The sequence below is a fragment of the Calonectris borealis genome, chromosome W (genome assembly GCF_964195595.1).
Source record: "Calonectris borealis chromosome W, bCalBor7.hap1.2, whole genome shotgun sequence".
Classification (NCBI taxonomy): Eukaryota; Metazoa; Chordata; class Aves; order Procellariiformes; family Procellariidae; genus Calonectris; species Calonectris borealis.
In genome coordinates, this window is record NC_134351.1 from 51,867,727 (window position 1) to 51,895,600 (window position 27,874).

The 27,874-nt window shown below is 48.1% G+C and overlaps 1 protein-coding gene across 1 annotated transcript; it reads right to left on the reverse strand.

Moving 5' to 3' along the window:
• LOC142074861 (zinc finger protein 367-like) lies at positions 1-27,874 on the reverse strand. Its single transcript, XM_075135772.1, has 5 exons — positions 27,384-27,874; positions 6,084-6,234; positions 1,470-1,589; positions 912-1,050; positions 1-311 (listed from the first exon to the last, which is right to left on the reverse strand). The coding sequence occupies exons 1-5, from the start codon at positions 27,834-27,836 to the stop codon at positions 80-82; spliced, it is 1,095 nt and encodes a 364-aa protein (XP_074991873.1). The 5' UTR covers positions 27,837-27,874; the 3' UTR covers positions 1-79.

A 27,874-nucleotide genomic window follows, 5' to 3' on the forward strand; every position in this document is an offset into this window, starting at 1 on the left:
ATTATGCCCAGGATCTAACTGGTTAAGGACCACCAAGTACCACCATTTCGTAAAGGCAGACTCCATTCCTATGCTACTGTCACAGTGGTGCCACAGCTAGGTTTGCAAGCTCAATAAGAGCCAATGCACCATGCATGCGTTCATGCTGTTCCTGGAGGCGGCGGCGAGCAGCTGAATGAGCAATATTTTTCTCTTCATCATCCTCTTCATCAGACTGAAGATATCCCATCGGGTCCTGCTGTTCCTGATCCATTTTCTGGATTGTTTTACTTTTCAAAGTGGGAGCACGCTGTTCTCTAGTCTCCCAGTATCTACAACATCAGAGGTGGAGAATGCTTTTAAATTATGTACAGTTTATGTAAGAACTACTATTCAAAGCTAGCAAAGACCTTCCAAGTATTGTCTTGCACATGACTAATCATTGCATTTGTTTTTTCTCTTTCAACCGTTTTATGGCACTATTTAAGCTGTCAGAAGCCTCCTTTATTCAGCATTTTAAGTGTAGAAGTGCCCAAGGGATATCTGATCTTTCACACAGATCTTTCTGCTACATGGTATTCCCACCAGTCAGCTCTCCCTGTGCACACACGATTGTTGTTCCTCACATAGATGCAAATTCAGCAGTATGACTGTAGCACTAACTAACATGGTATTAGCAGGTGTTGTTCAAGCAAAGAGAAGCATTTAAGTAGAGAAGGAAAAACAGATGAGAAAGCCTCATGAGGAACTTTGTCTTAACCAGGAGTCAGCACTTAAACAAAAGGCAAGGCTGGGCTGAATCATACTTAAGGAACAGCTGGGTTTTGTTTATTGTTTTTCTTTCTTTTTTTTTTGCCCCTAAGAATAAAACACTTTCTCAGGCCACTCTGTATTATAAGTTTAGAGAGAGATCACACCATAAGGAAACTTACTTCGCTAGCCACTCAGCTGCAGCTTTGTTGTCAGCCGTCTGTTTTTTACTCAGTCTGACTGTGAGTTCTTCCCTCTTCAGCCGGGCATATGGGTGTTTGGGGCAATGACGGTTTGCATGTGTGAATCTGCTTAAACAGCCTTAAAAACACAAAATACCAATGGAGAACACATTAAGGAAAGCAGTCAACTGACATGTTAGCATAACATCTGTGGGATGAAGATGCTCCTGAATCCAACCTTCCTTACTCCACAAAAACCTGGATTCAGTTGAAAACAGCACACTAGTCGCAAGGCCCATAACATGCCCAATCATTTTATGCATTGGTATCAACTGATACAATTACTGATAACCTGGCTTATATAATCAAGCATGCAATCCTTATATCTAAGTTTGCGTGATTATGCACAGATTCTGTGTGGCTTCTCCCTTCCCTAGAAGCTCCTCCAAAATTAAGATCCAAAGCTTTTATAGATTGCTGCCACATGAGCATCCATACATTCCCAGTACTAGACTGACACTAACTCTGAAAGCCACAAGTTATTCTCTGAGGGCTCACCGTTCTCTGAGCAGACGAAAGGCTTTTCCCCTGTGTGAAGACGCTGGTGAGTTTTGAGTTGCCCACTCTGAACAAAGGCTTTCCCACAGTCTGGGTAGTCACACAAATAAGGTCTTTCACCTTTAAAAACAAAACAAAACAAAAACCCCAAACAAACAAACAAACAAACACAAAAAAGCAACCCCCCCCAAACCAAACCCAAAACCACACAGATTTATGAAAGCTAAATATAGAAGAGTCATACTATCCAGTGGTGGTCCTTGGCTTGAGATTTACACAAGCAAGCTCTCCTTTTACGCACTCACACTTGCATCTACTCAGAAAGCCTTAGTGCACTGGAAAGCAGAGATACACTTTTACCCCAAACGGATGTTTAAAGTACGTATTAAATGCTACTGGATAATACATTTTTTCCCCAGAAAAATAACAAAATTATATTTTTGCCTTATCATATTCCTAATCTTGCACATTATTTAAATAATCTATACTCAAGTCAGCTTCTGGTATGTTGAAGTACAAGATAATTCTAGAAGGCATAAAAAGGATGGGCTGACAGCAGTTCAGAGAAATCATGGGCCTTGCTTTTTTCCCCCCTCCACGAGAAGATTGGACGTTCCTCCCTGTCACTGTCCAGATTTTTTTGGACTGCAGTAGGAATTTGAGTGAGGCAGACAGAGCACTACATCAATTGCAAATAAGATGACTCTTATAGATTGCTGCCACATGAGCATCCATACATTCCCAGTATTAGACTGACACTAATTCTGAAAGCCACAAGTTATTCTCTGAGGGCTCACTGTTCTCTGAGATTGGACATTACGAAAAATGTCTTTACTGAAAGAGTGGTCAAGCCTTGGAACAGGCTGCCCAGGGAAGTGGTTGAGTCACCATCCCTGGAAGTATTTAAAAGACGTGTAGATGAAGCGCTTAGGGACATGGTATAGTGGGCATGGTGGTGTTGAGTTGATGGTTGGACTCGATGATCTTAGAGGTCTTTTCCAACCTTAATGATTCTATGATTCTATGACTCCTTAGCAAGGAGTCATCCTTAGTTCTGTTCATTTTGGTATGTGAGACAGTGGCAAGCAATGTTACACAGTGTTCTCCTTTGAAAACTTCTGCTTCAGCATGTAAGCAGACGTGTGAACTTAGTAGTGGCCAGGTTTCCAGAAAGGCTACAGTTTTGTAGTTCTGCAGTGTTAGCAGCATCTCATCATCTTTGGTATTAGAAAGGGCAGTTCCAGAGAAGAGAAGAATTTGACAATGTTTTCCCTTTGAGCACTGCATCCTGCCTTTCAGAGAGTATCATGAAAGACTGAGGGCTTAGAGTGTTTTTTTTGTTTGTTTAAGAACTTTTTTTTGGACATAAAACTTTCCTAAAGCACTGAGATAAGTCCTAGAACTGATACTTGTAGTTAGGTAGAATGAAACATGCACAGTATATTGTATAGATAGCATCCTATAGTACAGGTAGAACAAAGTAAAGGCAAACAATTTAATTCCAGTTGCAACCAGATACATTTTATCATTAATATAAAATGAACTAGGGTAAAATAACTGAGGTTAACGATATAGGGATGTATAAAGTTGCAGAAGTATCTTATTAGAGAGTTTTACTAGACTATTTGAAAAAAGTTGTAATGAATAAATGGAGGTAGGAAGAGAAACTCATTCTAGACTCAAGCCAAGAGAATTTAGGCCAACCATCAAGAACGACTTCCCCATGCAAACTGCAACAAGAGGAATGGAGATAGTGGGTATTTCCTCTCTGTCTCTCAAGAGAGTATGATTGGGTGGCAAGTTTGCAAAGGCGTGCCATGCCACCACTCCTCAGAAAGGACAACTAAAAGAAGGTAACACTGACTTACTAAGTCAGAAGAGTAACACCAAGGTGAGTTCTGCTCAATTAAGTAGTCCGTGTTTAATACATAAGTTCAACACCTAATTCAAGCAAGTGAAATGAAAACATCTTTTGACCAAAAGGCATGAAGAATCTGGTGTTTAATATTAGTATCCACAGACTTGTCTTATTTGAGTCAGAAAAAGAGACAACAGGAGCCAAGGCTTTGTGTGTCTACAATAGTTCATACTTTATTGCAAAATACAGTCTTATTGGAACATGAAGAAAACAAAAAGTGTATTTACTAGGTATAAAAACAGCATCTCCCTTTCAGTTCAAGCTCAGTTGGACATCGAGTGAATTGTCACTACATTTTAATTTAAATGAGTTATCTTCTAGAACTGCTTTATATATATAGTCCAGTAAATTAAATTGACCACCTCCAACCCAGAAAATGAGTTCTAAATGAGGAAATGGTAAGGGAGACAACTGGACAATGATTTTAAACATTTGAACTCTTTTCTCAACATTTAAAATACACTTTTAATGTATTACACTGTCCAAGTTATCAGCTACTTTTTAAGATATTTTTTCCTCTTACAGCTCCGCTTCAGGACCTGGGGGTGTTGGTCGACAGCCGGCTGAATATGAGCCAGCAGTGTGCCCAGGTGGCCAAGAAGGCCAACAGCATCCTGGCCTGTATCAGAAATAGTGTGGCCAGCAGGAGTAGGGAAGTGATCGTGCCCCTGTACTCGGCACTGATGAGGCCGCACCTTGAATACTGTGTTCGGTTTTGGGCCCCTCACTACAAGAAAGACATTGAGGTGCTGGAGTGCGTCTAAAGAAGGGCAACAAAGCTGGTGAAGGGTGGTCCTGGTTTCGGCTGGGATAGAATTAATTCTCTTCCTGGTAGCTGGTATAGTGTTGTGTTTTGCATTTAGGATGAGAATAATGTTGATAACACACTGATGTTTTAGTTGTTGCCAAGTAGTGCTTACACAGAGTCAAGGACTTTTCAGCTTCCCATGCTCTGCCAGGTGCACAAGAAGTTGGGAGGGAGCATAGCCAGGACAGCTAACTCAAACTGGCCAATGGGGTATTCCATACCATATGACACCTGCTCAGTATATAAAGCTGGGGGAAGGAGGAGGAAGGGGGGACATTCGGAGTGATGGCATTTGTCTTCCCAAGTAACCGTTATGCATGATGGAGCCCTGCTTTCCTGGAGATGGCTGAACACCTGCCTGCCGATGGGAAGTAGTGAATTAATTCCTTATTTTGCTTTGCTTGCGTGCACGGCTTTTGCTTTACCTATTAAACTGTCTTTATCTCAACCCACGAGTTTTCTCACTTTTACTCTTCCAATTCTCTCCCCCATCCCACCGGCGGGGGAATGAGTGAGCGGCCGTGTGGTGCTTAGTTGCTGGCTGGGTGTCGTGGTTTAACCTGGCAGGCAGCCAAATACCACGCAGCCACTCGCTCACTCCCCCCGCCCCCCCAGTGGGACGGGGAGAGAATCGAAAGGGTAAGAGTGAGAAAAACTCGTGGGTTGAGATAAAGACAGTTTAATAGAACAGAAAAAGGGAAAATAATAATGATAATGATAAAATATACAAAATGAGTGATGCACAATGCAATTGCTCACCACCCGCGCTGACCGATAACCAAGTAGCGATCGGTACTTCCTGGATCATGCCTACCATTCATATACTGAGCATGACGTCACATGGTATGGAATACCCCATTAGCCAGCCGGATTGGCTGTCCTGATTATGTTCCCTCCCACCTTGTGTACCTAGCTCAGTCAGTAGGCATGGGAGCTGTCCTTGGACTAGGAGGGCACTTAGCAACAACTGAAAACATCAGTGTGTTATCAACATTCTCCTCGTACTAAATCCAAAACACAGCACTAGGAAGAAATTTAACCCTATCCCAGCCGAAACCAGGACACTGGGGTTAAACCATGAAAAGGGTCTAGAGCACAAGTCTTATGAGGAGTGGCTGAGGGAACTGGGACTGTTTAGTCTGGAGAAAAGGAGGCTGAGGGAAGACCTTATCGCTCTCTACAACTACCTGAAAGGAGGTTGTAGCGAGGTGGGGGTTGGTCTCTTCTCCCAAGTAACAAGTGATAGGACGAGAGGAAATGGCCTCAAGTTGTGCCAGGGGAGGTTTAGATTGGATATTAGGAAAAATGTCTTCACCAAAAGGGTTGTCAAGCCTTGGAACAGGCTGCCCAGGGAAGTGGTTGAGTCACCATCCCTGGAGGTATTTAAAAGACGTGTAGATATGGCACTTAGGGCCATGGTTTAGTGGTGGACTTGGCAGTGTTAGGTTTACGGTTGGACTCGATGATCTTATAGGTCTTTTCCAACCTAAATGACTCTATGATTCAATTACTGTGTAAAAACTACTCAAAAGAAGAAGGAAACAGAAGTCAGAGAAGAGGTAGTCAGAATGAAAAATACTACCAAGTACAGAACACCAAGCTCAGGAAAAATTTTTCCTCTTATTAAAAGGTCTGACAACAGCAGATCAAATATTTACACTATATGCCTTTACTATTGTAGCCCAAATTACTGCTGTGGTTACCCCGTGACAAAAGCAGTTACAGAAAGACTTTCCTTTGATTGCACTAACAAGCCCTGGGAGAAAAGTGTGATTAATTTAATGATTATAATAAGATATTAACAGGTTGAGGGGTTTTTTTTGCCTTCCCAACTGCTTCATAAGTGTTTGTCAGCTACTCACATCTTCCTTTTAATCTCTTCACTTACCGGTATGAGTTCGTTTGTGTGCCTGTAGTGACTTCTCTCGTGGAAACACCCTGTTGCACATATCGCAACGTATTCTGCTAGAAGAATGCTCTCCTTCATTTATTAGGTCACGAACTGTGTCTGCTCTTGGTCGGCCACGTCTTATCCCGTCCTATATTAAAATAATTAAGAAACCGAAGTGGCATAATTTTCCATGTAAGCAGTTTAGCAAAGAACATCCCCCCTCCCCCAAACAAACAAACCCACAACACAACCCACAAGCAACCACACACACAGTATTCTTACATAAGCTCAACAAAATTGAAGGATCTGCTAAAATAATACATAGGAAACCACAAGTATTTTTATGAAAAAAAAAAAAAAAAGAAAAGAAAAAGAAAAAGAAAAAAAGACACTAGAACTCATTTAGAATTACCCCCAAAAATTATTTTACAGAGCTATAATGTAGATATATCCAAAGATGGGTAAAACAGCAGAACTGTGCGAACCAAGTCTAAGCCTATCCAACAACATAGCTTATATTATCACAGGAGTCATCAAATAGCAGTATGGGGGAGGTTGGTTTTGTGTGTGTGGGTGTGTGCGCAAGATATGTGAGGTGTGTGTAGCATGGTGTGCATGGTATGCGTGAGGTGCATGGTGTGTGTGCATGTGGTTTGTGGTGCGTGCACGGTGGTGTACTGTGTGGGGCGAATGTCATGTGGGCAGTATGTGGTGGGCGAGAACAGTGTGTGAGTGTGGTGCATGGTTCTGTGGGTGGGTGTGTGCTGTGGGTGGGTGCAGGTGTTATGTAGTGTGTGTGGGAGTAGAGTGTGGGGTGCATGGGGTAGGGGGTGCACGCATGCGTGGTGCGTGGGGAGGTGTGCATGCGCGTGCATGGTGTGGGTGTGTGTGCATGGGGTGTGTGGTGCATGCATGGGTGCTGTGTGGGGTGCATTTGTGGGGTACATGTGGTGGGTTGTGGGTAGGTGTGGGGTGTGTCAGGATTAGATAGGGGGTGGGGATGTGTGCATATGGGGGCTTTGGGGGCATCTGTTTTGTTGGTTTTTTTTCACTCCAGGGTCTTGAGTCATCTGGATTTTTTTTCATTCTGCGGTTTTGTATCGTCAGGGTTTTTTTTCATTCCACGGCTTTGGGTTGTTGGGGATTTTTTTGGTTATGAGCTTTTGGGTTTCCAGGTTTGTTTGGGTTTTTTTTATTTTGGTTCCTGCTTTTTGGGTCATCTGAGTTTTCTTTTTCATTCTGGGGTGTCCTGGTTTTGGCTGCGATAGAGTTAATTTTCTGGTATAGTGCTGTGTTTTGGATTTAGGGTGAGAAGAATGTTGATCACACACTGATGTTGTAGTTGTTGCTAAGCAGTGCTTACACAGAGTCGAGGACTTTTCAGCTTCCCATGCTCTGCCAGCAAGGAGATGCACAAGAAGCTGGGAGGGAGCACAGCCAGGACAGCTGACCCAAACTGGCCAAAGGGGTATTCCATACCATATGACATCATGCTCAGTATATAAACTGGGGGGAGTTGGCCGGGGGGCAGCGATTGCTGCTCGGGGACTGGCTGAGCATCAGTCAGCGGGTGGTGAGCAATTGCATAGTGCATCACTTGCTTTGTATATTCTATTATTATTATTATTACTACTATTTTACTTTATTTTATTTCAATTATTAAACTGTCTTTATCTCAACCCATGAGTTTTCTCACTTTTACTCTCCCGATTCTCTCCCCCATCCCACCGGAGGTGGGGGGAGTGAGCGAGCAGCTGTGTGGTGTTTACTTGCTGGCTAGGGTTAAACCACGACATGGTGTCTTGGGTTGTTGGGGGTTTTATTCGTTCTGGGGTCTTGGATTGTTTGTGGTGTTTGATTCCAGTGTTTTGGGTTGCTTGGTCTTTTTTTGCTTTTTTGTTTGTTTGTTTGTTTTTGGTTTTTTTAGTTCCGGGGTTTTGGGTTGTTTGGGTATTTTTCAATTCTGGTGGTTTAGTTTTGGGGTTCTAGTGTCTGGGGATTTTTTTTTGGGGGGGCTGGAGGTCTTATTTGGGTCTGGGTTTTTTTGGGGGAGATCTTTGTTTCTTGTATTTTGGGGCTTTTGGATTCTTGGGCTTTGGGATTTTGCAGTTCTGGCATCTTGAGGTTGTTTGCTTCCAGGCTGCTGGGTTGTCCAGGTTATTTTTTTGCTTCCAGGCTTTTAGGTTGTACAGTTTTGGGTTTTTTTTGTTCCAGCCTTTTGGGTCGTAGGGGTTGGGGTTTTTTTTTTGGTTCCTGGCTTTTGGGGCATCTGGTGGTTTTTTTTGGTTTTGGCCTTTTGGGTCATCTGTTTTTTCCTTTTGGTTCTGAGCTTTTGCGTCATCTGTTTTTTTGGTTTAGTTCCGGCCTTTTGGGGCATCTGTGGTTTTTTCCATTCCGGGCTTTTGGAGCATCTGGTTTTTTTTTTCATTCTCAGGCTTTGGTTTTGTGGTTGGTTATCCTTGGCTGGCCACCAGGTGCCCACCAAGCCACTCTCTCACTCCCCCTCCTCAGCAAGACAGGGGGAGAAAATAAGATGAAAAGCTCATGGGTCGAGATAAGGACAGGGAGATTGTTCTTTCCTCCTCACATTGTTCCCCTGCTCCAGCGTGGGGTCCCTCCCACGGGATACAGTCCTTCACAAACTGCTCCTGTCAGCAGCTGTCCCCATAGCCAGTTCAAACCGCGGGAAGCCGATGCTAGCAGCAGCAGCAGCAGTTGCCGCGTGCTGAGAGGAGTGAGTGCGAGGCTTCTGAGGTTCCCGGGGGTGTCTGAGGGGGTTTCTGGGCCCCTGACACCCTTGGGCTGTGTGTGGGGGAGGGACCGGCCAGCTGACAGTAAGTCTCACGAGAGGGGTGGGCAAGAGTTGGGCGATGCTGGCTGTCCCCGTGGCCAGTTCAAGCCGCGCGAAGCTGCATATAACTGGCCCCTAGGGAGCACCAACAACCAGGGTGTGCAAACAGGGAGTGGTGTCTGTTGGGAGCTGCATCGGCAGTTCTTGCCGGGAGGGCTGCACACTGCCAGTTATCGGGCTGCCACCTGCTCTGTTCACTCTCAGGCTTAGGCTGCAGCCCTGACGGTCACCCCTGCAAGCTGGTGGCTATACAAGCCTACCCATCAGCTTGAGGTCTCCAGGGAATTAGAAGGGCTTCTTAGGCAGTGCTTTGAGGTTGTCGGAAGCATAGTGGTAGAGACCAGGCAAGGGCTGTGCTCTGCAGCAGACAGGAATCAGCTACATAGCCAGGCTATCCTGGGATAAGCGGAGGAAGCTGCTGTCCAGGTGGAGGGCTGCAAAGACTGCACCCCCACCTCCTGGGTGGAGGAGGGTGCAAGCTCCACCTGTGCAAGGTGTGCTCTGGTGGAGTCACTCAGGCAGCGGGTGGAGGAGCTGCAGGAGGAAGTCAGCAGGTTACGCTGTATTAGGGAGGGGGAACAAGAAATAGAGTATATTCAAGACTTTGCAAGAAGAAATACTAGGGCCCCGTGGCACTGACCTCCAAGGACTACCAGACAAAGAGCGTCAACAGCGAACAGACAGCACCTTGGAGAAGGAGGTGCCATGGTCTCTGGTGACTCATGGCAACAGGATATCACTTCACTCCCCTTCTTCATACGTATCAACCAGCAACAGATACGAAGTCTTGGCAGCAGACAAAACCAATGAGCAAGATTCACAGGGAGAAACTACACCAGCAGCACATACTAAAACCTGCAAAAGGAAGCGGCGAGTGCTAGTAGTAGGTGACTCTCTGCTGAGAGGCATGGAGGCACATCTGCCAGCCTGATAAACGGTCAAGGGAAGTTTGCTGCTTGCCAGGAGCCAAGATCCGGGATGTCACAGAGAGACTGCCACAACTGGTTAAAAGCACAGACTACTATCCCCTACTTCTTTTCCATGTGGGCACCAATGACACAGTAAAGCATAAGCTGGGCAAGATCAAGCAGGACTTCAGAGCCCTGGGGGCACAAGTGAAGGGGACGGGGCCCAAGTGATCTTCTCCTCTGTCTTGCCAGTCAGGGATAGGGGTGCAGGCAAAAGTTGACACATCATGCAGATCAATACCTGGCTTTGTGGCTGGTGTCATTGCCCCAGGGCTTTGCTTTCTATGATCATGGGACTTTCTTCAACAAATACAGCCTATTTGGGAGAGATAGGATCCACCTATCTAGAAGAGGCAGGGGAATCTTCACTAACAGACCGGCTGACTTCGTGAATTGTGCTTTAAACTAACGAACTTGGGGTGTGGGGTCCAAAGCTGTGACACCTGCGTATCCATAAGCAACAGGGTGGATGAGCACACCTACCAGAGTAGTGAGGAATGCTCCCCAACCCTCTCCAAAGGCAAGAACCCTACGTCCAGCCACCTCAAGTGCATATATACCAATGCAAGCAGTCTGGGCAACAAACAGGAGGAACTGGAGCTCCGTGCCCAGTCTGAGAATTATGATATCATAGGAATCACAGAAACTTGGTGGGAAAACTCTGTATTGGGTTTGTGTGGCAAGGTTTTGGTAGCGGAGGGGCTACAGGGGTGGCTTCTGTGAGAAGATGCCAGAAGATTCCCCCATGTCCAATAGAGCCAATGCCAGCCGGCTCCAAGACGGACCCGCCGCTGGCCAAGGCTGAGCCAATCAGCGACGGTGGTAGCGCCTCTGTGATAACATATTTAAGAAGGGGAAAAAAACTGCTGCGCAACAGCAGCTGGGAGAGAGGAGTGAGAAAATGTGAGAGAAACAACTATGCAGCCACCAAGGTCAGTGAAGAAGGAGGGGGAGGAGGTGCTCCAGGCGCCGGAGCAGAGATTCCCCTGCAGCCCATGGAGAAGACCATGGTGAGGCAGGCTGTCCCCCTGCAGCCCATGGAGGTCCACGGTGGAGCAGATATCCACCTGCAGCCCATGGAGGACCCCACGCCGGAGCAGGTGGATGCGCCCACAGGAGGCTGTGACCCTGTGGAAAGCCCACGCTGCAGCAGGCTCCTGGCAGGACCTGTGACCCCGTAGAGGGAAGAGCCCATGCTGGAGCAGGTTTGCTAGCAGGACTTGTGACCCCGTGGGGGAATCACTCTGGAGCAGTCTGTTCCTGAAGGACTGCACCCCGTGGAATGGACAAGTGGAAAGGACCCAAGCTGGAGCAGTTTGTGAAGAACTGCAGCCCATGGGAAGGATCCACGTTGGAGAAGGTCGTGGAGAGCTGTCTCCCGTGGGAGGGATCCCATGCTGGAGCAGGGGAAGAGTGTGAGGAGGAAGGAGAGGCAGAGACAACATGTGATGAACTGACTGCAATCCCCCATTCCCCATCCTGCTGCGCCGCTCGGGGGGGAGGAGGCAGAGAAAATTGGGAGTGAAGCTGAGCCCGGGAAGAAGGGAGGGGTGGGGGGAAGGTGTTTTTAAGATTTGGTTTTATTTCTCATTACCCTACTCTGATTTGATTGGTAATAAATTAAATTAATTTCCCTGAGTCGAGTCTGTTTTGCCCGTGACAGTAATTGCCAAGTGATCTCCCTGTCCTTATCTCGACCCACGAGCCATTCATCGTATTTTTCTCCCCCTGTCCATCTGAGGAGGGGGATTGATAGAGTGGCTTGGTGGGCACCTGGCATCCAGCCAAGGTCAACCCCCCACAGTCCTTTTTGGCACCCAATGTGGGGCACAAACCCATGACCCAGAGATTAAGAGTCTCATGCTCTACCAACTGAGCTAGCCGGGCTAGAGAGAGCTCATAAGCTTTCCCAGGCCTTGTGGGATTCTGGAGAATGCATATTCCAGGTTATAGTCAGCTTGTGAGCCCTCTCTATCGAGTGACCTGAAAGAACTACTATTTTGAGTAGGGCCCTGAGCAACAACAAGCCTTTGAGCAGATCAAACAGGAGATAGCTTGTGAGGTAGCTCTTGGTCCTGTCTGTACAGGACCAGCTGTGCAAAATGTGCTCTACACTGCAGCTGGGGACCGTGGTCTTACCTGGAGCCTCTGGCAGAAAACACCGGGAGAAACCCGAGGTCGACCTCTAGGGTTTTGGAGCTGGGGATATCGAGGATCAGAAGCCCACTACGCCCCAACTGAAAAAGAGATACTAGCAGCATATGAGAGGGTTCGAGCCGCTTTAGAAGTTGTTGGTACAGAAGCACAGCTCCTCTTGGCACCCCGACTGCCGGTGCTGGGCTGGATGTTCAAAGGAAACGTCCCCTCTACACATCACGCAACTGACACTAAGTAAGAAGGTAGGTAAGTGGGTAGCATTGATCACACAACGGGCTCGAATGGGGAAACCCAATCGCCCAGGAATCCTGGAAGAGATCATGCGCTGGCCAGAAGGCAGAGATTTTGGAGCATCGCTTGAGGAGGTGGCTTGTGCCCAAGAGGCACCACCATATAATGAGTTATCAGAAGATGAAAGGCAATATGCTCTGTTTACTGACAGATCCTGTCGTGTTGTAGGAAACCATCGGAAGTGGAATGCTGCTGTGTGGAGTCCCACAGGACAAGTCATTGAAGCCATGGAAGGGGAAGGTGAGTCAAGTCAGTTTGCAGAAGTGAAAGCCATCCAGGTGGCCCTAGAGATTGCTGAATGAGAAAAGTGGCCAGTACTCTATCTCTATACAGACTCATGGATGGTGGCTAATGCCCTAGGCGGGTGGCTACATTAGTGGAAGCAGACCAATTGGCAGCGCAGAGGTAAACCCATCTGGGCTGCTGCATTGTGGCAGGACATCGCTGCCTGGGTAGAAAACATCGCTCTAAAGGTACGCCATGTAGATGCTCACATGCTCAAAAGCCTCCCCACTGAAGAACATCGAAACAACAAACAGGTAGACAAGGCTGTCAAAATTGAAGTGCCTCAGGTGGACCTGGACTGGGAGCGTAAGGGTGAGCTATTTGTAGCTCAATGGGCCCACGAAACATCGGGACATCTAGGGAGATAGGCAATGTACAGATGGGCTCGTGATCGAGGGGTGGACCTGACCATGGAGGCTATTGCACAAGTCACCCATGAATGTGAAACATGTGCCACAATCAAGTGAGCCACACGAGTAAAGTCTCCCTGGAACAGAGGACGGTGGCTGGGTTTTCGATATGGTGAGGCCTGGCAAATTGACTATCATAGAATCGTTTAGGTTGGAAAAGACCTCTAAGATCATCGAGTCCAACCATTAACCTAGTACTGCCAAGTCCACCACTAAACCATGTCCCTAAGCACCACATCTACACGTCTTTTAAATACCTCCAGGGATGGTGACTCAACCACTTCCCTGGGCAGCCTGTTCCAAGGCTTGACCACTCTTTCAGTAAAGAAATTTTTCCTAATATCCAATCTAAACCTCCCCTGGCACAACTTGAGGCTGTTTCCTCTCGTCCTATCACTTGCTACTTGGGAAAAGAGACAGACACCCACCTCACTACAACCTCCTTTCAGGTAGTTGTAGAGAGCAATAAGGTCTCCCCTCAGCCTCCTTTTCTCCAGACTAAACAGTCCCAGTTCCCTCAGCCGCTCCTCATAAGACTTGTGCTCCAGGCCCTTCACCAGCTTCGTTGCCCTTCTCAGGACACGCTCCAGCACCTCCATGTCCTTCTTGTAGTGAGGGGCCCAAAACCAAACACAGTATTCAAGGTGCGGCCTCACCAGTGCCGAGTACAGGGGGACGATCACTTCCCTAGTCCTGCTGGCCACACTATTTCTGATATGGGCCAGGATGCCGTTGGCCTTCTTGGCCACCTGAGCACACTGCCGGCTCATGTTCAGCCGGCTGTCAACCAGCACCCCCAGGTCCTTTTCCTCTGGGCAGCTTTCCAGCCACTCTTCCCCAAGCCTGTAGCGTTGCCTGGGGTTGCTGTGGCCGAAGTGCAGGACCCGGCACTTGGCCTTGTTGAACCTCATACAGTTGGCCTCGGCCCATCGATCCAGCCTGTCCAGGTCCCTCTGCAGAGCCTTCCTACCCTCAAGCAGATCAACTATATTGGAGCACTGCCACGAACACGCCAAGGCAAGTGCTACATACTCACCATGGTGGAAGCAACTACTGGTTGGCTAGAAACATACCCTGTATACCATGCCACTGCCTGAAACACTATCTTGGGCTTTGAAAGGCAAATTTTGTGGCGACATGGTACCCCAGAAAGAATTGAATCAGACAGTGGGACTCATTTCCAAAATAACCTCATAAACTCCTGGGCTGAGAAACACAGCATTGAGTGGGTGTATCACATCCCCTATCACCCACAAGCCTCTGGAAAGATTGAGAGATATAATGGACTGTTAAAGACTATGTTGAGAGCGCTGGGCAATGGGACATGGAAGCACTAGGAGATAAATTTAGCAAAAGCCACTTGACTGGTTAACACCAGAGGATCTGCTAACTGTCCTGGTCCTGCCCAAACAAAGCCCCTACATACTGTGGGAGGATATAAGGTCCCCGTAGTGCATGCACATAGGGAAGTGACTGGGGAAGGCAGTGTGGGTTGCTCCTCCCTTGGGAAAAGGCAAACCCATTCATGGGATTGTCTTCGCTCAAGGACCTGGGTGTACTTGGTGGATAATGTGGAAGGATGTGGAGACCCGGTGTGTGCCTCAAGGAGATTTAACCTTGGGGGAAAATAATCTGTGATGTGAGTTGTATGTTGTAGGAAGTAATGCAGCAGGAACGACCTGAACCGATGAAGAGTGAGCTTCGCAAGGAACCTGGCGTGTGCAACGATGACCCAAACCAAGCTGGTGTTGGTGCCCAACAATCAAACATACTGCTTCTCCTGTCCTGAGCACCCATCTTGACAGATGGTGCCCAAGTCATAGCCTCTTCTTATGAACATTTGGAGGAGTGGCAGAAGCCCATGGAATGGGAGAATATCTATCTGTTAAAGGACAGGGGATAGTAGTTAATGAGAATGTATAAATCTGAATGTTGGGTATAAAGATGGCTTAAGTATGTAGTATAAGTTGCAAGTGTTGATAAGAAGGGATTTCACTAATGAGAATTAAATACAATGGGATGGTTAGAAGATATAGCAGCCCTCATAGTGCTGTGCTTTGTATTCGTAGCTAGAAAGGTGTTGATAACACACCAGTGTTTTGGCTATTACTGAGCAGTGCTCACACAGCATCAAGGCTGTCTCTCCAACATTCCCCCCCTCACTTCCAAAGGCCAGTAGGCTGGGGGTGGGCAAGATCTCGGGAGGGGACATAGCCAGGACAGCTGACCCAAACTGACCAAAGGGATATTCCATACCATATGACGTCTGCTCAGAAACAAAAGCTAAGAGAAAGTGGCGGGGGGCATTCGTTATTATGACATTTGTCTTCCAGAGCAACTGCTACACGTACTGAAGCCCTGCTTCCTGGGAAGTGGCTGGACGTTGCCTGCTGATGGGAAGTAGAGAATAAATCTTTTGTTTTCCTTTGCTTCCGCGCGCAGCCTTTGCTTTTGCTTTATTAAACTGCCTTTATCTTGATGCACGAGTTCTTTTCCATCTTATTTTCTCCCCCCCTGTCCTGCTGAGGAGGGGGAGTGATAGAGCAGCTTGGTGGGCACCTGGCATCCAGCCAAGGTCAACCCATCACAAACTCACACAACTGGAAGACCACAATGGATGGCTACAAGCTCTTCGGAAAAATAGGAAGGGAAGAAGAGGAGATGGAGTTGCACTTTATGTAAAAGAGACATTTGAATGTATGGAGGTGAGCTATGGAGACCACAAAAGTTCTATCAAATGCCTTTGGATCAAGATTGGAGGGATCATCACCAAGGGGGATCTTCTGTTAGGTATCTGTTACCGACCTCCCAATCAGGGCAACGAGGCCGACGAAACCTTACTTCGGCCGCTCAAGGAAGTCTCGGGCCAACAGAACCTGGTCCTCATGGGTGACTTCAATTACCCGGACATTTGTTGGGAAAACAACACAGCGGTGCACAAGTCGTCCATCAGGTTCCTGGAATGCATTGAGGACTGCTTCCTGCTACATGCTGGACATGCCGACTAGGAACAGCGCATTGCTAGATTTACTGCTCGCAAACTGAGAAGACTTACTTGACAACATAACTACCAATGGTAGCCTTGGATACAGCAATCACAACATTGTGGAGTTTAAGATCCTGACGAGCACGCTGAAGACCAGTAGTAGGACAAAGACCCTGGATTTTCGAAGAGCCAACTTCAATACATTCAGAGCCCAGCTGCGAGGGATTCCATGGGAAGCATCCATGGAGGGCAAAGGAGCTTGTGAGTGCTGGAAGTTATTCAAGAACAGCCTCCTGGAAGCACAAGAACAGTCCATCCCCTACAAAGGGAAAGGAAGAAGGCAGAACAAGAGACCACCCTGGCTTAACAATGACCTTATGGGTGTGCTTAAAGGCAAAAAAGAAGCATACCGGCTATGGAAAGGCAGCCAAATAGCCATCGAGGACTACAAGAACCTTGCTAGGGCATGCAGAGATGCAGTCAGGAAGGCTAAGGCTCAGCTAGAACTGAAATTGGCCAGAGAACGACAAGAAAGGGTTCTTCAGGTACGTGAGCAGTAAGCAGGAGCACAGGGAAGACATAGGCCCATTACTAAACAGGGCAGGGAAACTGGTTACTAATAATGCTGACAAGACAGAAGTTCTCAATACCTTCTTTGCCTCTGTCTTTACTGGTGTAGCTGGACTCCAGATCACAGGATCAAGTAGCTATGACAACGCATGTGTCGACCCACCAGTAGTGGAAGAAGGGCTGGTCTGCGGCCTCTTGCAAGGGCTCAACCCACATAAATCTATGGGCCTGGACAGAATCCACCCCAGGGTGTTAGGAAAAGCGGCTGACGTTGTTGCAAGGCCACTGTCTATAATCTTTGAAAAGTCATGGAGATCAGGGGATGTCCCTGATGACTGGAAGAGGGCAAATGTCATACCCATCTACAAGAAGGGCCCAAAAGAGGACCCAGGAAACTACAGGCCCATTAGTCTTGCTTCGATCCCTGGGAAAGTAATGGAACGAGTCCTCCTAGAAACTATCACAAACCTAATGAAGCAGGTGATTGGGAAAAGCCAACACGGATTTACCAAAGGCAAATCTTGCCAGACTAACCTGATCACCTTCTACAACAAAATAACATCTTCTGTCGACATGGGGAGAGCAGTGGATGTTGTTTACCTGGATTTCTGCAAAGCGTTCGACACTGTTTCCCACAGCCTTCTCCTGGACAAACTGGCAAGATACAGACTGGATGGGTGGTCTGTGAGATGGGTAGGAAATTGGCTAACAGGCCACCCTCAGAGGGTGGTGATCAATGGTTTTTACTCAGGCTGGCAGCCTGTCACAAGTGGGGTCCCCCAGGGATCAATACTGGGCCCCACACTGTTCAACATCTTCATAAATAATCTGGACAATGGGATTGAAAGCACCCTCACCAAGTTTGCTGATGACACCAAACTGGGTGGTGAGGTGGACGCGTCAGAAGGGAGAGACATCTTACTAAGAGACGTGGACAGGCTGGAAGAGCGGGCTAGCAAGAACAGTATGAAGTTTAACAAAAACAAGTGCAAAGTCCTGCACCTGGGTCAGAATAACCAGAGAGCCCAGTACAGGCTAGGATCTGCGTGGCTGGGGAGCAGCCTTGCTGAACGGTGGGCAACAAGCTGAACATGAGTCAGCAGTCCGCCGCTGCGGCAACAAAGGCAAATCAGATCCTGGGCTGTATCCACAGGGGCATTACTAGCAGAGATAGAGACATGATCATCCCACTCTACTCAGCACTTGTCAGGCCGTACCTGCAGTACTGTGTCCAGTTCTGGTCCCCACAATTCAAGAAAGACGCAGACAGACTGGAGAGGGTCTAAAGGAGGGCCACAAAGATGATCAAAGGGCTAGAGAACCTGCCCTATGAGGAAAGACTGGAGGAGTTAGGTCTTTTCTCCCTTGGAGAAGAGAAGGCTCAGGGGGACCTCCTCACAGTATTTCAGTACTTAAAGGGTAGCTACAAAGAGGACAGAGGCTCTCTCTTCACAAGGAGCCCCATAGACAAGACAAGGGGCAACAGGTACAAGCTGCACCAGGAGAGGTTCTATCTTGACATAAGAAAGAAATTCTTCACAGTGAGAACAATCAATCACTGGAACAACATCCCCAGGGACGTGGCAGAGTCCCTGTGGAGAAGAATTAAGAGGTGGCCTAATGAGCACCAGCTGATTCAAGAGCTGAAACAGGTGAAGGGAATTGTGAGCAGACATGTGATCGTTGCTGGAAGGAAGATATAAGGGAGACGAATCAGGTGAGAGAGGGAGAGGCAATGGAGAGAGATGGTGGGGCTGCTCTGATATGATAAAGGCTGTGCATGTATCTATTGGACACCACAGTCCCTATCACTGGAGGTATTCAAGATGTGATTGGACAGGGCACTAGATAATCTCATCTAGGCTCCCTTTCCCACAAAAGGTTGGACCAGATGATCTTTTGAGGTCCCTTCCAACCTGGGCTCTTCTATGATTCTCCAACATGGGTCCTTCCCACAGGCTGCAGTTCTTCAAGAGCTGCTCCAGCATGGGTCCTTTCCATGGGGTACAGTCCATCAGGAAAAAACTGCTCTAGCATGGGTCCCCTGTAGGGCCACAGGTCACGCCAGAAAACTTGCTCCTGTGTGGGCTCCTCTCTACAGGCCACAGTTCCTGCTAGGAGCTTCTCCAGCACAGGCTCTCCATGGGCTGCAGCTTCCTTTAGGGCATATCCACCTGCTCCAGAGTGGGGTTGAGGTTTATTTTGGGTCTGGGAGTTTTGTGGGGTTTTTTTTTGATCTTGAATTTTGAGGGTTTTGGATTCTGGGGGTTTTGGGTTCTTTAGTTTGGGGATTTTGAGGTTCTGAGATTGTTGGGTTCTGGGCTTTTGGGTCATCTGGGATTTTTCTTGTTCAGGCTTTTGGGGCATCTGGGTTTCTTGGTTTTGACTCTGAGTTTTTGGGTTTTTCTTGGTTCGGGGCTTTTAGTTTTTGGGTTCTGGGGTTTGGGTTTCTAGGGCTTTGGGGGTTCTGTGGTGGTTTTTTGTTAGTCCTGGGGGTTGTTCTGGGGATTTTTTTTGGTGCTGGGGAGTGTTCTGGGGATTTTTTTATCCTAGTGGGTTTAGTGAATTTTTTTTTGATCTGGGAGGGTTTGGGAATATTTTTTGGTCCTGGGGGGTTTGGGGATTTTTTCTAGGGTTTTTTTGGTTCTGGGCTTTTGGGTTGTCTGGTTGGGGGGAGGGAGGGTGTCAGTTCCAGGCTTTTGGAGTGTTTGTTTTGGGTTGGGGTTTTTTTTGTTTCCAGGCTTTTGGGTCATTTGGGGTGTTTTTGGATCTGGGCTTTTGAGATTTTGCGTTTTTCTTGGTTTGGGGCTTTTGGGTCCACTTTTTTTTTTATGGTTCCGGGCTTTTGGGTCATCTGGGTTGGTTGGTTGTTTGCTCCTATTTCTGGGCTTTTGGTTTGTCTGGGATTTTGGGTTCTAGGCTTTTGAATCATCTGGGTCTTTTTGGTTCTGAGCTTCAGGTTCGTTGCTGTTCTTTCAGTTCCGAGCATTTGGGTGGTTTGGTTTATTTTGGTTCTGGGCTATCGGATATCTTGTTCTCTTTGGTTCCAGGATATTGGTTATCTGTTTTTCTTTGATTCTGGGCTTTTGGGGGTTTGGCATGTTTTTGCTTTGGTGCAATTGTTTTGTTTTTGTTTTTTTTTTTTTGTTCGATATTTGGGGGGGCTGCATTTGGCATGTTTTGGGTGACTTTTTGCATTTTTTTTTCCCATAAAGTGGTTCGTGGGGCTGGGTTTGATGCAGTTTTGGTTTGGTGTATTTTGGGTGGGTTTTTTTGTTCAGTGGTTCGGGGGGCTATGTTTGGTGTGGTTTTGGTTTGGCTTGTTTTGGGGGTGGGTGGTTCTCTGGTTGGCAGGGCTAGGTTTGGCACAGGGATTTTTTGGGGTGGGGTGGTGTGTTTTGGGGTTTTTTTCATGTGTTTGTGACCGGTATCTCCTGCTCCTGACCCCTGGTAATGTGGTTAGCGTAACTAATGCCATTTATAAGGCAAGCAGCCATTCTCTGTGACTGAGTGAGTCACGTATTCATTCCCTTTCCCCTCATTATCAGGCCCTGAAGGTCCTGTGAACCAAGTAGACAAACCAAACAGATTTCTTCCCCTCCCTACTGGCCTCAAGATTCCTGGGTGCCAGGCCGATTACTCCCTTCCTTACCAGCCTTGAAGGTCCCAGGCACCCGGCCAACCAGGTGTTGTTGATGACCCCATCACAGAACAGGGAAGTGTAACAGCACACAGAGCACTGTCTATAAAATCAAGCAGTTACAAGTCCTAAATGGGGAACTTGGACTGGAACTGCTGCTGGACAGTGAGACCTGTGAATCCCTGGTGGCCAGGGACACCTCCACCATCGTCTGCTTCCTCTGAGGACTGAGTGACTCGTATTCTTTTATATGATTTTCAAGTCTAGATTATGATTGTTATATTGATACAGCAAACCATGTATTAAGATCTGACCTGATCTGCAGAGGGTCCAGGTGATTAGAAATTATAAGTCAAGTTGTATTATAAAGTATGTATTATGCTACTTATAGATTGTACTATATTGATTCTGCTTGTAGAAATCCTGTGCCATTCTAATCATAAATTCTGTGCTATAATAATCATAATATCCTGTTAAGAAAATAAAGCTTTAATTTTAACTACAACTTAGTGCCGTCATCATTCTGCCAAGGATCCCTAAAAGAACCTGTCTGTCCCCTTAGTATCGGGTGACAGTGTTTTGGAGGGTTTTTTGGTTCAGTGCTGCTGGGGGATTTATTTGGCACACTTTTGTTTCAGCATGGTTTTGGCTTTTGGGGGGGTTCTTGTTGAGGGGGCTCGGTTTGGCTAGGTTTTCTTTTCTGGCACATTTTTCTTTTGGCATATTAGTGTTTTTGTGGTACAGTGGTTTGAGGAGCTGGGTTTGGCATATTTTTAGCACATTTTTCTTCTAGTGCTTTATGGGGATTTATTTAGTTGGTGATTGGTGGATTATAGTTTTTGCGTGATTTGGGTTTTTTTCAGTGGATGGGGGACTGGGTTTGGGGAATTTTTGATTTGGTGTGGTTTCAGGGCTTTTTGTTTCAGTTGTTGGGGGGCTGGGTTTGGCATGTTTTGGGGGGTTAATATTGGGTTTGGGGGTTTTGAATGGTTGGTGTTTGGGTTTTTTTTATTATTTTGGCAGCTGGGTGTGTTTGGTGTGTTTTGATGGCTTGTTTTGGTTTGGTGGTTCAGGAGGCTGGGTTTGGTGCATTTTTTTGAGCCCATTTCTGTTTTGGAGCCTTTTGGGGATTTTTTTTGTTCGTTAAAGGGGGATGCTGGGTTTGGCTTTTGTTGTGGTTTAACCTGGCAGGCAGCCAAATACCACACAGCTGCTCACTCACTCCCCCCACCCCCCCAGTGGGACGGGGAGAGAATCGGAAGGGTAAGAGTGAGAAAAACTCATGGGTTGAGATAAAGACAGTTTAATAGAACAGAAAAAGGGAAAATAATGATAATAAATAATGATAGCATATACAAAATGAGTGATGCACAATGCAATTGCTCACCACCCGCGCTGACAGATAACCAAGTAGCGATCGGTACTTCCTGGATCACGCCTACCCTTCATATACTGAGCATGACGTCACATGGTATGGAATACCCCGTTGGCCAGCTGAGCTGGCTGTCCTGATTATGTTCCCTCCCATCTTGTGTACCTAGCTCAGTCAGTAGGCATGGGAGCTGTCCTTGGACTAGGAGGGCACTTAGCAACAACTGAAAACATCAGTGTGTTATCAACATTCTCCTCATACTAAATCCAAAACACAGCACTAGGAAGAAATTTAACCCTATCCCAGCCGAAACCGGGACACTTTTTTTATTTATTTTGGTGTGTTTTGGGGGGGGGGGTGGTTTGGTTGTTGCGGGGGCTGGGTTTGGCATGTCTTTGGTCTGGCGTGGTTTTGTTGGGTTTGGGGTTTTTTGGGGGTTTTGTGATTGAGGGCTGGGTTTGTATGTTTGAGTTTCAGCATGTTTTGGGAGTTTTCCGGTTCGGTGGCTGGAGGTGCTAGGTTGGGCGTGGTTTTTGTTTTGGTGCATTTTAGGGAGTTTTTTGGATCAGTGGTTGGGAGCGCTGGGTTAGGCGCAGTTTTGTTTTGGCATGTTTGGGGGGATTAATATTGTGTTTGGGGGACTCGCAGCATTGGGGTTTGGGTTTTTTTTTTGTTTGATGGTTGGAGGGCTGGATTTGGCATGTTTTTGTTTTGGTGTGGTTTTGGGAGGCTTAGTGTGTTTTGCCCTGTTTTCAGTATTTTCTGCGTGCTGTGGGGTATTCTTTGGTTTGGTGATCGGCTGGCTTTAGGCTGTTTCTCTTTTGGCATGTTTTGTGTGTTTTTTTGGTTCTGGGTTTGGCAGGACTGGGTTTTGGCCCAAGTTTTTGTTTTGGCCCCCCCCCCCCCCCAACCACCTCATTGAGTTTGGCCCAAGTTTTTGGTGTGGCGGGTGTCGTCCCCCCCCAACCACCTCATTGAGTTTGGCCCAAGTTTTTGTTGCTTTTTTGGTTCGGTGGTTGGGGGAGGGGCTGGGTTTAACATGTTTTTGGAGGGGGTTGCATGTCTTAGGGATTTTTTGTTTGGTGGTTCAGTGGGCTTGGTTTGGCGGGTTTTTGTTTTGGCATGTTTTGGTGGTTTTTTGGTTCAGTGGTTTGAGGTGCTGGGTTTGGCGGGGTTTTGCTTTGGCATGTTTTTGTTTCAGTGCGTTTGGGGTTTTTTGGTTTAATGGTTGAGGGGGGTGGGTTTGGCACTCTTCTGGCATAGGTTTGGGGGCCTTTGGTGGTTGAGGGGGCTGGATTTGGCATGTTTTGGGGGGTTAATATTGGGTTTAGGGGTTTTGAAGGGTTGGGGTTTGGATTTTTTTGTTTTGGTGGTTGGGGGTGGGGTTTGGCATGTTTTTCTTTTGGTATGTCTTGGTGTTTTTTTGGTTCAGTAGTTCAGGGGCTAGGTTTGGCACATTTTTGTTTTGGCTAATTTTTTTGGTGCAGTTTTTGGGGGGTTGGTACAAATTTGGGAGGTTTTCAGGGTTTTTCATGAGTTTTAGGGGGTTTTTTATTGTTCGATGGCTCAGAGGACTTGTTTTGGCACTTTTTACTTTTGACATGGTTTTGGATTTTTTTTTTGGGTTATGTGGTTGAGAGAGCGAGCTTTGGCACGTTTTTCTTTTGGTGTGCCTTGGGGTTGTTTTTTTGGTTCAGGGGGGCTAGGTTTGGTACAGTTTTGTTTTGGCACATTTTGGGGGATTTTCGGTTTGCTTGTTGAATGGAACAGGGTTTGGCATGTTGTAGTTTTGGCATGTTTTGGGACGTTTCTTGGTTGGGGAGGCTGGTGTTAGCGTGTTCTTCATTTGGTGCATTTTGGGGGGCTAGGTTTGGCATGTTTTTCATTTGGTGCATTTTAGGTGTTTGGGTTTTTTTTAACATTTGGTGCACTGGGTGGCTGGGTTTAGCACGTTTTTTAATTTGGTGTGTTTTGGGAGATTTTTTCCAGGGTTCGGGGGGCTGGGTTGGTGTTCAGGAGGCTGGGTTTGGCGCTTTTTTCATGTGGCTTGTTGGGGAGGGCAGGTGTCCTTCCCAAAGTTTGGGGGGCTGGATTTGGTGTGCTTTCTCATGTGGCACATTTTGGGGAGAGGCGTTACCTTCTCAGGGTTCGGGGGGCTGGACTTGGCATGCTTTTTCATGTGGCGCATTTTGGGGAGTGTGGTTGTCTTCTCAGGGTTTGGCGCATCTTTTTGTGTGGCGTGTTTTGGGGGGGGGAGTTGCCTACTCGGGATTCGGGGGGCTGGGGTTGGCATCCTTATTCATGGCAAGTTTTTGTTTTGGGGGTGGGGTGTTGTCTTGTCAGTGTTCAAGGGGCTGGGTTTGGAGCATCTTTTTGTGTGACATGTTTTGGGGAGAGGGATTCCTTTTCAGGATTCCAAGGACTGGGTTTGGTGTGTTGTTTAGTGTGGCACATTTGGGGGGGGGCTTGCCGCCTTGGGGTTTGGGGGGCTAGGTGTGGCTAGTGTTTTCATTTGCTGCATTTTAGGGTTTTTTCCATTTTGGGGGCTGGTTTTGGCACGCTTTTTATTGTAGCACATTTTGGGGTGGGAGGTTGCCTTCTCAGGGTTCAGCGGGCTTGGTTTGTCACACTTTTTCATTTGGCATGTTTGGGGGGGGTACCTCCTTGGGATTTGGGGGGCTGGGGTTGGCATGCTTTTTCCTGTGGCTTATTTTGGGGCAGGAGGTTGCCTTCTCAGAGTTCGGGGGGCTGGGGTTGGCACACTTTTTCATGTGATGCGTTTTCAGTGGTGGGGTTGCCATCTCAGGGTTCGATGGGCTAGGACTGGTGCTTTTTTGTGTGGCTTGATTTGGTGGGGGGGTTCCTTCCCGGATTTTGGGGGGCTATATTTGGTGCGCTTTCTTGTGTGGTGCATTTTGGATAGGGGTTGCTTTCTAGGGTGTTTGGGGAACTTGGTTTGGCACACTATTTATGTGACATGTTTTGGGGCAGAAGGTTGCCTTCACAGGGTTCAGGGGGGCTGGGCTCGGCACACCTTTTCGCACAGTGTGTTTTGGGGGGTTGCCTTCTTGTGGTTCAGAGAGCAGGGTTTGGCGCACTTTTTCGTGTGGTGCATTTTGGGGCAGAAGGTTGCCTTCTCAGGATTTGAGGGGCTATATTTAGAGCATCTTTTCCTGTGGCGCATTTTTGGGAGTGGTTTGCCTTCTTGGGGTTTGAGGGGCTGGGGCTGGCGTGCTTTTTCCTGTGGCACATTTTGGAGCGGAAGGTTGCCTCCTTGTTGTTCGGAGGACTGGATTTGGCGTGCTTTCTCGTGTGGAACATTTTTGGGCGGAAGTTTGCCTTCTCGGGGTTCAGGGGTCTGCGTTTGCACTTTTTCATGTAGTGTTTTGTGGGGCCATTGGTTGTGTTCTCGGGGTTCAGGGGGCTGGTCTTGGGCGCACTTTTTCATGTGGCACGCTTTTGGGCTGGAGGTTGCCTTCTTGGGGTTCCGGGGGCTGGGTTTGGCATGCTTTTTCCCATGGTGCGTTTTGTGGGGTGAGTGCTGCCTTGGTGTCTGAGAGGCTGAGGTTGGTGTGTCTTTTCTTATGGTACATTTTAGGGAGAGGTGCTGCCTTTTCTGTTTTCAGGGGGCTGGGCGCATCTTTTCATGTGGCGTGCGTTGGGGGGGTTGCCTTCTTGGAGTTTGGAGGGCAGGGTTTGGCGTACTTTTTCACGTGGCACATTTTTGGGCAGGAGGTTGCCTTCTCAGGGTTTGGGGGGCTGCATTTAGAGCACTTTTTCCTGTTGCATGTTTTTTCAGTTGGGGGGGTTGCCTTTTAAGGGTTCGATGGGCTGGGGTTGGTGCACTTTTTTGTGTGACACGTTCTGGGGGTGAGCGTGCCTTCCTGAGATTTTGGGGGGCTGTATTTGCTGCACTTTGTGTAGTGTGTTATGGTGCAGGTGGTTGCTGCCTTGGGGTTTGAGGGGGCTGGGTTTGGCATGCTTTTTCCTGTGGGGAGTTCTGTGGGGGTTGCCTTCTCAGGGTTCAGGGGTTGGCACATCTTTTTGCTTGGCACATTCTAGGGGCGAGGGTGCCTTTTTGGGGTTGGGGGGGCTAGATTTGACACTTTTTTGTGTAGCGCATTTTGGGGGGAGCTGGAACATTTTTTTCATGGTGCTTTTTGGGGAAGGAGGTTGTTGTCTTGGGGTTTGAGGGGCTGAGTTTGGAGCGTCTTTTCGCATGATGCTTTTTGGGGAGACGGTTTGATGTTCAGGGTTTGGAGAGCTTTGCTTGGTATGTGTGGGTTTTTTTTAGCGTGGCACATTTTGATGGGGGTACCTTCTTGGGGTTTGGGGTCTTGGGTTAGTGTGCTTTTTCATGTTGCACATTTAGGGGGCGGAATGCCAACACAAGGATGGGGGGGAGGAAGAGGTAGGAGTGGCACGCTTTTTCATGTCGCACAGTTTGGGGAGACTGTTTGCCACCTTGGGGTTGAGGGGGCTGGGGTGTGCATGCTTTCTCCATGTAGTGCATTTTGGGGAGCGTAGTTGCCTCCTCAGGGTTTGGCACGCTTTTGTGTGTGATGTGTTTTGAGGGGGGTTGCCTTCTCCTGGTTCAGGGGGCTGGGTTAGAGCATTTTTCTTTCAGCTCATTTTGGGAATTTTCTGATTCTGTGGTTGAGGGAAGCTTTTGTGTTAGAGAGGGGTGGGTTTATTGGGTTGGAGGGTATATTGGGTGGGTCTAAGTTTGGGGGGGGGGGGGTATTGGTTTGGGCTTTTTACAGGGGGTTGAGATGTTTTGTTGGGGTTTTGACAGGGTTGAGGTGTTTTGGGCAGGAGGGGTTGGGGCAGTTGTAATTTGTGGGGTTTTTGGGTTTAGGTATGATTTACCAGTTTGGGGAGTTCTGAAGATCTTGGGAGGCAGGGGTTGGGTTTGGGGGTTCATGGGGGGGTTGTGGGTGTTTCATTGGATTTGGGGTGGGTGGGTTTTTGAGGGGGTTGGGTTTGGGGCTTTGGGATTTTTTTGGTTTTTTTTGCAGGAAGGGGGGGGTGTCCAGGGTTTTGGGGTGGTTTTGGGTGTGGGGGCTTCTGGGGTTTGGGACATTGTGCATGGTTGGGGCTTTTGGAGGGAGTGTGAGCATTCGGGGGGGGGTTGGAGGTTTCAGGGTTTTTTTTGTATTTAGGGTTTTTTGTTTGGAGTGGGTTTTTGGGGGGTTCTGGTTTGGGGTACTTTAGGGGAGTGGGATTCACAGAGTTTGGGGGTCATGGAGAGGTGGTTTTTTTTGGTTTGGTGGTTGGGATTTGTGGGGGGTTCTATGGATTGGAGGGTTTCAGGGTTTGGGTTTTTTTTTGAGGGGTTGGGGGTTCGGGTTTTTGGTTTGGGGGCAGGGAGCTTTTAGGGTGTGGGCGTTTTTAATGGTTTGAGGGTTTTGGAGGGTTATCAGCGCGTAGATGCCCGGCCTTTGGCGGGTTGTCATCCCTCTGCAGCTGGCTCCGTCCCCATCCCACCCCTCGGGGACCGTTAAGGGCGGCTCGCCTTTTTCCCCTCCCCCCCGATGCGGTTGGGCGCGCCGTAGTGTCATCGGAAGTGACTTCACTTCAAGTGGCCGGGAGGAGCTAGACGCTGAGAATAGGGAAGGAGTGCTCGGCGCGTCGCCCTTTAATTTTGCGTCTCTGCCCTTCCGTAGTGAGGCACCTTACCACCCCACCGACTCCGGGCTGCACGCACAGGGACAGCGGAGTTCACCCTATCGCGCCCGGCTGCTTGGCCCGTCCCGGCCACACTCACCTTGAGGTGGCTGCCGCTGCTACTGCTGCCTGGGCTACCCGCCTCCTCTTCTTCCCCGCTGCAGGCTCTGGCTGGCCCTCCACAGGGCTGTTGGACGAATGAAGGGGCGGCGGAGCCACCCGGGCTAAAGGTCACATTGTGGGCGTTCTCCCCCCAGCGCCAGGGGTAAACCATGAAGTCGCTGAAGCCAGGGCTGATGGGGACGGGCGGGGGGAGTGCTGGCTCCTCACCTCTCCCTCGGGAGAGCGGTTTGATCGAGGTGGTTTTGATAACGGAAACCAGGACGCGCTTCGGGGAGTCCTGGCAAAAAGTCACCGGGGGACCCGGCGGTGGCCTCTCCACCATCGCCACCCCCTCGCAAACACCAGCGCAGAAAAAGGAAGAGGGAGTGGGGAAGGTCCACAACGGCTCAGCTCCCCTTTCCCAGTCTACGTCCCAGGGCGGGGAAGGCATAGAAATCCTGCAACCACCACCACTTGTCACCCACCAGG

What these genes read in the sequence shown, in the direction of transcription:
- LOC142074861 (XM_075135772.1), bottom strand. Translation starts at nt 27,836, where the DNA reads ATGCCTTCCCCGCCCTGGGACGTAGACTGGGAAAGGGGAGCTGAGCCG. An exon ending in GCAGCGGCAGCCACCTCAAG is followed by an intron (nt 6,235 to 27,383) that starts GTGAGTGTGGCC and finishes ATTTTAATATAG; the next exon opens with GACGGGATAAGACGTGGCCG. An exon ending in TTTCGTCTGCTCAGAGAACG is followed by an intron (nt 1,051 to 1,469) that starts GTGAGCCCTCAG and finishes TGTGTTTTTAAG; the next exon opens with GCTGTTTAAGCAGATTCACA.